This window comes from Quercus lobata, chromosome 9 (assembly GCF_001633185.2).
Source record: "Quercus lobata isolate SW786 chromosome 9, ValleyOak3.0 Primary Assembly, whole genome shotgun sequence".
In the NCBI taxonomy this organism is placed as follows: Eukaryota; Viridiplantae; Streptophyta; class Magnoliopsida; order Fagales; family Fagaceae; genus Quercus; species Quercus lobata.
This window is the reverse complement of record NC_044912.1, coordinates 10,108,153-10,120,392: the sequence shown is the minus strand read 5'-3', so window position 1 is coordinate 10,120,392 and position 12,240 is coordinate 10,108,153. Positions and strand designations below refer to the sequence as shown.

General features: G+C 33.5%; 2 protein-coding genes across 4 annotated transcripts; one reads left to right on the top strand and one right to left on the bottom strand.

Annotated features, from left to right (window-relative positions):
- The first annotated feature begins 1,941 nt into the window (after window positions 1-1,941).
- Window positions 1,942-2,425, top strand: LOC115960194 (putative disease resistance RPP13-like protein 1). Its single transcript, XM_031078967.1, has 2 exons — window positions 1,942-2,019; window positions 2,101-2,425. Exons 1-2 carry the CDS (start codon window positions 1,972-1,974, stop codon window positions 2,335-2,337), a joined length of 285 nt encoding a protein of 94 aa, XP_030934827.1. The 5' UTR covers window positions 1,942-1,971; the 3' UTR covers window positions 2,338-2,425.
- Window positions 2,426-7,590: 5,165 nt separating this feature from the next.
- Window positions 7,591-12,155, bottom strand: LOC115960191 (rust resistance kinase Lr10-like). 3 transcript variants are annotated; one of them, XM_031078964.1, is made up of 6 exons: window positions 11,682-11,773; window positions 11,169-11,583; window positions 10,569-10,601; window positions 10,169-10,234; window positions 9,120-9,143; window positions 7,591-8,853 (listed from the first exon to the last, which is right to left on the bottom strand). In XM_031078964.1, exons 2-6 carry the CDS (start codon window positions 11,527-11,529, stop codon window positions 7,718-7,720), a joined length of 1,620 nt encoding a protein of 539 aa, XP_030934824.1. In that variant the 5' UTR covers window positions 11,530-11,583; window positions 11,682-11,773; the 3' UTR covers window positions 7,591-7,717. The 3 variants fall into 3 exon arrangements, with proteins under 3 accessions (XP_030934824.1, XP_030934821.1, XP_030934823.1); XM_031078961.1 differs by having other exon boundaries at window positions 11,169-12,155; XM_031078963.1 differs by having other exon boundaries at window positions 11,256-12,155.
- Between the last annotated feature and the right edge of the window lie 85 nt (window positions 12,156-12,240).

Sequence of the window (12,240 nt, the reverse complement as noted above, 5' to 3'; positions counted from 1 at the left end):
AGAGCCGGGCATAAAAGTCTTTATTTACTTCCTCCAATAATATGGGGCCATATTAGATAATTTCAAATACTTGCACATAAAATATTAAGGCCTGATGCATAGAATCACTCCCTATTTTAGAAAGTTGACACCCAAAAAGTTAAAATCACCCCCTCTTTGCACATTGGCTTCTTACTGAATTTAATATCCTTTTAAACGCAATGTATGTTAAGGAATGATAATTCTAAAAAATAGTTGAAAAAGAGATTTAGGTTATTACCGATGTTTAATATTTTATAAAAGTTGATGGCGAGAAACACGATTGACGTGCCGTCGTAGGAAAAAATTTTCTGCAAGAAATACATTAAAAAAAAGTTGAAATTAATTTTTCCTAACAAAAAGATGAATTTCTAATTAGAGAAACAAGTGACCTGAATAACTTGAAAAATTTAAGGCCTGATAAAACTACATTGACAACTAACAATAAATTGGGATGTCACTTTATTAACGTGGAGTTCGATCAAGTGCGGAATTTACAGTGAAGGTGGTCTAGTAGTAAGAAATCCTTGTGACCATGTTATTGTGGGTTTGAGTAGTAGCAAGTTCTACTATTGTACGAATGGTCCTACGCTATTCATAAGTATGGTTTAAGTGGATTGGAGACAGTGACCACTCTTGTTAGCTTTTTTTTTTTTTTTTTTTTTTGGGGGGGGGGGGGGGAATGCATTGACCTCTCCTAAGGTTTGCTCAAATTACATTGACCTCCCTCTTAGTTTAGATTGTTACTTTTAAAATAAACTAGCCACAAACCCACGTGATGTATGAGAATATATAAATATTATGTAATGGAATGTAATATATAAAAAGTAACAATTATTTAAAGTATTTTCTATTTTTTAAAAATATTTCTACAAGTATTTTTTTTCTTTTTATCTCTACAAATATATCATTCTATTATTTTTTTGTGTGTTTGATTACTAAACTTCTGTTGTAGTGTGTTATATTTGCTAAATATACAACTAAACTTTATAAGTTTTAAATTTATTATTCAAATTTCTTATCTCTTAAAGAATAAGAAGATTATCATAGTAATCAAAACTCATCACAAAATTATAATGTTATTTTAACCAAAATTAAAATGAAACCAAAGGAATAATATAGATTTTATAATAATTTATTACTCAAACAATTGGTAGGCATATCCAAATTCATAGCCACGTAGAATGTGTTTTGATATAAACTCAAATTCTTATTCCAAAAAATACCATGTATTAACCTAAATCAAAATTCAACCAAAGATATAAAAGGGAGAGAGAAGATTTTGTGACGGGAAATTAAAAAAACACAATACCAAAACACATATTTATTATATAAAAAAAATCATTAATAATCTTAATTAGAGTTATAAGAAATAACACAAATTTACCGAGAGAGAGAGAGAGAGAGAGAGAGTACTCACAGTTTTTGTGTGAGAAAATATGGATCAAATGAGAGAAATGATATCAAATTTATACAAAATAAAATGGGGGAGAAGAAGAGTCAAAATATAAGAAAGAGAAAATGATGAAGTGTAACAATAGGTGTGTAACAAAGAGGAACAGAAAAAGTTAGAGGAAGTGTAATAGTAGGTGTGAACAAATAGGGAGAATATATATATATATATATATATATATTTAATAGGAAGAAGAAAAGTTTAAAAAGAGAAAATGAGAAGTAAAAAATACGTGAATAATGTAGCCGCTGATGTGGCTCTATAGAAGCGTAGTAACAATAAATACAACACTTCAGCATATATATATATATATATATATATTAAACTCACCTCTCTTACACCTTATTTAACACCATTAAATCTATTAATGAAACTAAAAAATCTATGATCATCAAATGGTTAGAGGACACTTTGAATGCTATGCGTGGATTTCAATGTCTCAATCTTATAACACACAAGATCTATTAAGGAGCATCATAAAGCAATTTCGTGAGGCCAGAATGGAGCTTCCTATGCTGGAAATTGACACAATGGACGAACAATCATTGGTAAGTAAATTAAGAGATTACTTACGGCTAAAAACGTACATGGTCATATTTGATGATGTATGGAAAATTGACTTTTGGAAGGGTATAAAACATGCTTTGCTTGATAATAATAAGGGTGGTAGAATTATGATCACAACACGTAATAGGGAGGTGGCTAGTTTTTGTAAAAAATTTTCACATGTTCATGTTTTTGAATTGCAACCACTAACTCCTGATGAGGCATGGGAGCTATTCTGCAAAAGGGTGTTCCAATTTGAATTTGGAGGACATTGTCCCCCAATATTGGAGAAATTGTCTCAGGACATTGTTGAGAAGTGAAAAGGCTTACCACTTGCAATTGTTGCTATAGGTGGTCTTCTGTCAACCAAAGACAAAACTGTCTTTGAATGGAAAAACTTGCATGATAGTGTTGGGTTTGAGTTAGGAGGAAATCCCCATCTTACAGGTGTTGATAAAATCTTGTCCCTAAGTTATGAAGACTTGCCATGCCACCTCAAATCTTGCTTATTATACCTTGGTATGTATCCAGAAGATTACTCCATTAGGTGCAGCAAATTGATTAGACAATGGATAGTTGAAGGATTTGTGAAGGAATTGGAGGGTAAAACATTTGAGGAAGTTGCACAAGAATACTTGACTGAATTAATCCACAGAAGCTTGGTTCAAGAATCATATGGTGACATATCTGGGAAAGTTATAAAATGTCAACTCGATGATATCTTACGTAAGATCATGCTTCGAAAGATGAAGGATTTGAGTTTTTGTCATGTTCTCTCAAAACAAGAGTCTCGCTTTGAAGGATTAACTCGACGCATGTCAATTGATGGAGTTTCATATGTTGTATTAAAGGAATTTGGGAACACTCATATTCATTCTCTCTTTTTTTTTTTTTCAATCTTGATGAATTTCCAAAGTCTTGTATGAGTACTTTTGTTGCTAATTTCAAGCTTTTGAAAGTCATGGATTTTGAAGATGCTTTGTTGGATTGCATTCCTGAAGATGTTGGAAGTTTATTTCATTTAAGGTATTTAAGTTTAAGAAATACCAAAGTTAAAATTCTTCCAAAATCCATAGGAAAGTTGCAAAATCTGGAGACTCTAGATCTAAAGCAGTCCATAGTTTTTGATATACCAATTGAGATCAACAACCTTCGTAAGCTACGATATTTTGTAGCTTTCAATCTTGATTTTGAAAAAGAAAACAGTTTGACTTTGGGAAAAGGGGTAAAGATACAAAAGGGAGTTGGGTGTTTAAAGAACTTGCAAAAGTTGTATTATGTGGAGTTGAATCATGGAGGGGTTGATCTTACTAAAGAGTTGGGAAAGTTAAGACAATTGAGGAAGCTAGGCGTGAAAAACCTGTCAAAGGAAACCATGATGGCTTTGTGTGCCTCTATTGAAAATATGAACCGCCTTCAATCTCTTGATGTAACCTTAATTAGCGAAGATGAGATAGTTGATTTAAAATTCATTTCATCCCCACCACAATTTCTTCAAAACCTGCATATAAAGGGGTGATTAGAGAAGTTACCAAAATGGATTTCAGAACTTCAACATCTGGTCAAACTAAAGATTTTATGGTCTAGGTTAAATGATGACCCATTGAAAGTCCTTCAAAATCTACAAAACTTACGGGAGCTCATGATCTCACACCAAGCATACAACGGAGAACATTTGCATTTTAAGCCTGAAGGGTTTCCAAAACTCAAGTGGCTATGGATTAGACACTTAAATGCATTGCATACGCTATTGATAGATGAAGGAACATTGCCTGTTCTTGAATTTTTTTCCATTGGGCATTGTCCGCAACTTAAAGAGGTGCCTTCCGGAATCGAACATCTGAAAAACCTCAAAGAATTGGGATTTTGGGGGATGCCCAAAGAATTTGAAGAAAGTTTGGATCCTGAGCAAGGGCTACATTACTGGATTGTTGAGCATGTACCAGTCATTATTCTCTTCTGGAAGCTTTGTACAGGATATTATGGCCATGACAAACACAGTCTTCGTTCCAAGCATTTGGTGGGGTCAAGAGGGCAAAGGCAAACATTCAACCAGAATGAGTTTAGATGCTAAAATATCAATGCTTCAGTTGAGAAAGTTTAGTGCAATTTAGCTAAAAAATGGCCTTAGATTTCTTGATAATATATATATTTTCTTTTCTAGTAAATAATGCCGTGGGATTTTTGTTGTAGATTTGTATAGTAAAAAGCAATTATTGTCATTTTTATCTTGCATTTCTTGAAATATGTAATTCACCATCTACCGTTTTAATGGTCTGCTTGTTTGGGTTTTGATATTTTCATATAACACTTAAATTGCACTTCTGTGACAAATTTAGAGGCATGAGCTACTTTGCTATATTTGGGTGTGTGCTTTTCATATTAATGTACAATACTTGTATCAAAACAATACAATACTTGTATCAAAAGTCAAAACAAAACTAGTTACAGACTATAGAGAGATCTGAAAATTGTCAAAACATTGCTCTTAGGAATTTACAAGATTCCACTTTTACTCCTTTTTTTTTTTTTTTTTGGTCGAGAAGATAATTTTACCCCTACTTAAAGTGTGTTAGTTGAAGTTTTATTTAAGGAAAATGTTAGAAATACAAACTTTTTTACAAAAAATTTTACAAACTACTAATGTAGCGAGTGGTTATTAGTAAACAAAAAAGTAATGTTGATGGTGGATCTAGATAAGAAACAGTAAAAAATTGGCCACAACAATAGTTTGTAAAAATATTATAAAATAGTTTGTACTTGTAGAAAGAGTAAAAAAAAAAAAAAAAAAAAGTTTTGTTGAAGCATTTAATTTGAGGTTTCAAATTTGAGATTTTTAGTGTTACTTTTTTTTTTTTTTTTTGGGGTAAATTTCTTCATTACTGATCCAAGTTTGTCCATTTGTGATTTGTGGTAGGTAAATAATCAAGTTCTACTCAATAATGTTAATACAAATTTTTAAGTACACTTTTTCCCATAATATGACGCTTTAATAGTTTGAATCTTCAATATCCCTATTAGTTCATTTTTATGCGAAGCTTGGCTTAGCTCGGAATTGTTGGGCTTTGTTTGTAGACTTGGATGGGTGGAGAACGAATATAATTGTTGCTGCTGGCACCGGTTGGGCTTGCTTTTTTTTTTTTTTTTCAGAGACAATCAAGTAGGAAATTTTGTGGTTTTAATTTCACATGTTTACAGTTGTCTCCTCTAGTTTGTTGCTTAATGTGCTCATTGTGTCAGCCCAGATAAGTGGTTTTCAGAACAATCATGGATTGGTTGGTGTTACTATTTTCCTATGTACAACTGGAATCACCCCGTAATTGTTTATTTTGTAAAATGATTTGAACCTCTTTGAATAGTTCTCTCTCTGTGATTTCGATATCTCTCTTTTATGAGTTATTGCTTTTATTAGGAATTCTGTAATTGGCCATAGATGCATTTGATCAGGTACTTTAGGTTAGACCATTTCCAGAATGATGTCTATACTCAACTTTTGGTGCCAATATAGTATAGAATGTTCTTCGATTTTGGTACCAACTTTTGTTTTTGTTTTTTTAAATTTCCTTTGAATAAACTGAATTGATCGACCAAGTTATCGTTGATATTTGATATACAGCCTACATCTCTCTATGAATGTCTACATGTCATCCACCCCTTCACCTAGTCAAATTATATATATTTATTAGACTGGGTTGAGTGATAATCCACTCAAAGCCTTTCAAAAGCAGGAGACAAAACAAGTTTCTTGGCTTCTTGACCACATGTACATGTGGAGATCCTCTCTCACTCTCTTTCCTACCACATCATATCATTATTATATTATATATATTATATAATAAAAGTTAAGTTTAGAAATGGTGACTGCACCAAATTGCAGTAGTGTTATAGTTTGAAGAAACGTGACAATGGCTTCACTTCCCATATCATTATTTGCAAAACAAGAAACCATAGCAGTCCATGAAGCCAAGTCTCTCAAATCCCTCATATCATCAAAAATGGATTTTACTTTAGCCCAATCCCCACTATTTGAGTACAAGCTGATGAGAGAATTGAGAATGAGAGAGTTGAGGTGGAGATGGGAGTGAGTCAAGTAGTGGGTGTGAACGAGTTGAGGTGGAGTTGGGCCATGAGATCAAGGGTGGAGATTGCTTTGTGGAGGTGGCCCACATTGAGGTGATGGATCAGACGGTGGTTAAGGGGTTCACAGTTTGGATTTTGTGGTGATGATAATTGAAGGTTATGGCGGGACCGATTTGAGGGTTTGATAGAAGGTAATAAAGGTAGTTTGGAGGCAGACGAAACAGAGAGGCCTAGCCTGTTTCTTCCAACGGGATAGAATTTTACAGGAGGCCGGGCATTTTGCATTTTATAGGTTTGGGTTTTTGTTTGTTTGTTTTGTTATTTTATTTATTATATAATGATTTTTTTTTTTTTTTTTGATTTTGTAGAACCTCACTTAAATTAGTTACATATTGCAGTATATACTATATAATAATCCTCACTATTAATCAAACTTCTATAAGCAATTGACCCTACCCGCTAGAACTAGTAATTGAGTAATCTAGGGGCTTTTCACTTTTAACGGGTTAAGCAGTTTACCCTCATACTCAAGATGTTATATAATAAAAAATTGTGAATATCCATATATCTAGGAGACAATATTCGATGCGACCCGCAAACATGACGCGACCCGCAACTGTTTTAGTAAAATAAAATAAAATAATTATTTATGGATGAAAATGATAATTTACTAAAACAAAAAGGTTATAATTTGGATTTCGGCTTAAAATTTTAGATAACATGATAATAGATCAAATATATATATATATATATATATATTATGATTCAATGATTTATAGCATTTAAATCTAAATATTTGGACCTGCTACAATAAGAGCACGTGACTTCCTAGTGCCCTTTATCTACTTCTCTCCTTCTCATTTATTAGCGGAAAAAGAAGAAGTCTACAATGCCCTTCACGACACCACGTAGTTTAAACAAGGTCTCATAGTCATATTCTTCACTATATCACAATATAAAATCATTGACTTTCTAATAGTAAAAATGGATATCATGTAACCAAACTCTCGCATGTGTGAGAGAGCGGTTAAATGCGTTCGGGTACATGTTGATGGTATGCATACCAGCTCCATATGTCAGGAACATTTTCATTCAATGGGACAACTCTAATTGAGCAGCCTAGTTGATTAAGGAAGTATTAATTAGCTGCTTGATCTATTCCAGAGCTAAACCTCGAACGATTCTACACAACAATATTTGGAAGGATTCCTTCTCTGTTGGAGGCAGGGCAGCCACTGAATTATTGTAGACTTTGTAGTTAACATGAATTGATTGCTTAATCATGCATATGAATACTGAAAGCAATTTCTACAACTAGGCTATTGCCACTCCAATATATATTGCCCGGTTTTTCAGCATTGACTTAATCAATTACACATTCACAAATCACAATTATAAAATTATAAATTTTATTTCCACTTAAAAAGACTTTAACAAATAAATATACCACCTACTAAGCCAAAAAAAAAAAGGAAAAAAATAATTGTTTTAGGTAAGGATAGCTATCATAAATCAAGGGACCAATTATTTGTCACACAAAAATATGAAGTGTCTTTATGCTATCAAATATGTGAAGACTAATTCCCCTATTTTTGCGGTGGTGTTAGCTTTTCCGTGCATTTAAAGTTTAGCAGATTGACTTGATTCACCTGATTGAAATGATGAACTAGTTGAATTTAAGTTGTCTCCTACATCCCCTGTTGGTCTCGCTGGTGATGATGATAGGAAAGGCTTGGAAGGCATTTGTAAGCATTCAACTTCTCCTTCAAGCATTTCTACAACTTTGTTCATTGAAGGACGGTCACTAGGCTTCATCTGTATGCACCATAATGCGACTATGATCATCTTCTTAACAATTTTCTTCTCCTCCTCTGTGACATCTTCTATTTCTATGTCATTTCCTTCACTAAATTGGCCATAAACCCAAGTTGGGAAGTAAATTTGGCTTGAACGGTCTGCAAATGCATTCACGTTCTTTCTTCTGCTAGCCATTTCCAACAACAACATGCCAAAACTATAAACATCAGCTTTATAGGAGACCCCTCCAATGTTTTTATAGAACAACTCTGGAGCTATATATCCTAGTGTTCCCCTTGCAGCAGTCAAAGACACTATGCTATCATTTGTTGGATAAAGTTTTGCAAGCCCAAAATCAGAAACTTTGGGAATGAAGTTCTCATCAAGAAGAATGTTATGAGGTTTGATATCAAAATGCAGAATTTGCATGTCACATCCTTGATGTAGATATTCAATCCCACGAGCCACTCCAAGTGAAATCTCAAACATTTTCTCAATACTTAAGAGGATACTTTCTTCTTGAGAAAAAATGTATTTTTCAAGAGAACTATTAGGCATGAATTCATATATAAGGGCGCGCTTTGGCCCCTCAGCACAGAAGCCAATGAGTTGCACCACATTCACGTGGTGAATTCTTCCAATTGTTGCAACTTCGTTGATAAATTCTTGCCCATTAGCTTTGGAGATACCCAACATCTTTATAGCAACATGAGGGCCACTTTCTAGCTTTCCTCTATATACAGAGCCATAGCCTCCTTCACCCAATTTGTCCTTGAAACCTTTGGACATCTTCCTAATTTCTGAGTAAGAGTACCTAATTGGCATGAGATTAATTTGGCTTTGCAGAAATTCTTCAATAGCATCATACATTGATAAATGTCTCTTCCGCCACTTATATATCAAAAACGCCACCATGAATAGAATCCCCAAGACAGTCCTTGTTTCAAGGAGAAATATTACTGTGTAGAAACATCACCAAAATAACTATAAGAAACAAAATTGTTGTTGCACCTGTCACCTTTTTTAATTTTTAGTTGAAATTATAGTTGGACTTACAACTACATACCTTCTTAATCCTAGTAATTAAGCACAATATATTTTGTTTCATGTTAATGTAACTAATATTTACGTCTTGTTTGCATGCATGGTAAACTATTTTTAATCACAATTTTAAGGAATGATATGCTAAAAAAATTAAAGTTGAAGAAGAGATTCAGGTTATTACCGATTTCCAGCAGTATGGCCCAAGCTGCAAGAAATATAAACAAGAGAAGAAGGTGACATTACTTTTTGCTAACGAAAAGTGAATTACTAATTAGTAAAACAAGTGGCCCGAATAACTTGAAAAGTCTAAGGCCTAATAAAACTACAGTAAGATCTTACATTGGGCCATGCTCAGCAAGAAATTTCAACAACCATAAATGCCGGTTGACTGCATAATTGGTCTTAAAATTGGGATGTCACTTTAATTGAGTCGAGCTCAATCAAATGCTTTTAGAGTTCCCAATATGCATTATTTGTTAGAACTTAGAATTATGTGGTTAAATGATTAAATTTATTATTTCTCAACATCTTCAATTTTTGGAAATTTTGGTAATTTAACATTAGTTAACCTATAGCTAGGGCTGAAGAATTTGCCCACCGAGTCAATCAAATGATAATTTAATTAGGTTATAATGGAGTAAATGTTTAGACATGCATTTTGCATTAATACTAAGTACTAAACCTTTATTCTCATGGAATAATTAGGAGCCTAGGAGCCAAGAAAGGTAAATTTTTATTCAAAGGAAGCTAATTTCTTAAGAAAATCTATAATTTTTACTTTTCATATCATCGAGTTCAATTAAAAGAATGAGATTATTAAAGTTATGATTAAATGATTAAACTTAATATTTCCTAGTAACTTAATCTTTTAGGAGAATCAGTAATTTATTATGGTAATAGAGCGGGATATCCTAAATTTGATCCCTCGTCAATTTTGCCTATTATTCCACTAATTACCATGTACGTGTTTGACTTTTCTTATAAAATAACCAAAGTTTAAAATGATAAAAATCAAACACATGACATCCTATTTTTACTAAAAAGTAAATCAAAATATTTGTATTCATGTATTCGAGATCAACCAATTAATTACCTAAGTACATGGTTATTTCTCTACCCGCGTCATCAGCACACATCAGGCGCTATTACTCAAGTAATTCTGTTTCCTTGTTCATTCTGTGTATTAATTACTATCCTTCAAAAAACCTTTTTTTGAGATAGAAAACTCACCAGCGGATGTATAATATGATATTGCGTCCCACCAGTGTGCACTTTCAACAAATATATATCCCAAAACTGCATTTTTGACAAAGAAAAAAAAATATCAACGTTGAGAACTTTAAAATTGAATTTAGTCATTATACGACTACAATAACTACTCCCTAACATGTTTATTACATTGGAATGGCTGGGGGTACATACGAAGAAGCTATCTTCTTCAAAAATTCGATAATTATTACTTTTCATTTACTAAAGCACATATGTTTAAGATCGACCAATTGATTGCCCAACTACACGGTTATTCCATTACTTGTGTCATCATCACATCAGGAACCATTACTCATACAATTCTATTTAATTGTCCATTCTATATTACTCTTCAAACAACTTTTTGAGATAGAAACCTCACCTCTGAGTATTTCTAGGATCTGGTCAAGCACTCCTGCGATCACAAATAAAAGAAAAACATATCAGCGATTGGAACCCTTAAAATTACTGAAAACTGAAAACACTGTAGGAAAATAATTTTTAAATATGTGAATAGTACCGTGGGATCTATTTTTAATGAAAAAGTTGATAAAAAGTGTAATTTGTGGTCCATGAACCGTGCATATATACACTGTTTATGTGAAAAGTCAATATTTGCGGTTACTGTTCTGTTCAATGAACGGTAACCGCACTACTCCAAAACAAAACGTGTGAAAAAAAAAAAAAAAAAAAACAGAAATGCAGCTTTAGAAAACGCAACGCGGAACCAAACACACACTGAGACTTGAATAAAAATATCCTAGTATGTCTATTACATTGGTATGGAATTATGGATATGGTGTATGCACCAAGAAGTTTGGCCTTATAGAAGTTTAATAGAATAAATAGATGAATGGTTAGTGAATAGTGACAGTGGAAAAATGCAAGAGTTCAGAAAAGAAACTTGCAAAGGGATAATAATGCACAACATGTAAATTAGAGAAGGGAAAGTGTTATGGCCTTTCTCGCTTTATTTACCCACCAGTACTGTCGTCGTAGCATTGAAGATGGTTCATGTCATTGAGGTAACATTTGCTGCCGTATATTGGGCAATAATTTTCACAATTACCTTCACCATTGAGCCATGAAAGCTCAAAACCATATGCCAATTCATGGTGGACGTCTGTACAGGAGATATTTGGGTCATCATTATTTGTTGGCCACGAAGTCAGAGACATCTTCTCTACTTGGCACGAGTCCTCCACTTCGGATGCGGTCGTTCTACCGGCTTTAACATATCTATACCTCGTCTTGGAATCAGATATAGAAGAAGAGTTGTCATTATAATTGCAAGTAGAAGTGTCCAAATACAATGGAGAATTCACTGGTTTTTCACAGCTCATCCAAACCAAACTCCGTGATAGTTCGGGATACCGCTCCGGCACCGTCCCCTTTGGCTGATACGTGGTATATCCATTAAATAAATTTATCGAACTAAAATTGTATCGATATAATGAATAATTGGGAGTGGAGAAGTAACTGTTCTTCTGTATACCTGAGTCCACGATCCGGATTGTGAAGTTGTTGTAACTGATTTCCTCTACGTAGTATTTTCCTCCAAATTTATATAGAACCGTACGATTGTTCTCACACGAAAGTACATAAAATGGGTACCCACAGCTTTGATAAAATGGGTCGCTCTCCAATCCAAAAGGAAAGCTTATGTTGATATTCCCACAAGAAGAAGCGGGGCAGGTACTAGTAGCACAGCAAGTTGGATGGACTAATACAAGAGCAATGAGGACAGTGAATCCTACAGCAGTGAACGTCAATTCTCTTGCCATTGAGGTAGGTAGAGAGAGAGGGGAATAGGGTGGGTAGAGAGAAAGAGAGGAATATTTCCAATAGTAAATACTAAAAACCTTCCACAGCTATAGACAAACACAATTAAAAAAAGTCTTCTTTCTGATTCAGCATCTTCAACAAGAAAGTAGAGTTTCCGATTTCCAATCCAAGAAAGATGAAGCGCAAGTTCATGGTAGTGGAACAATATCAACATCAATATCAATGCGCGTCAGCACATACGTCATCTTGATTAATTATTTGACAGTTAT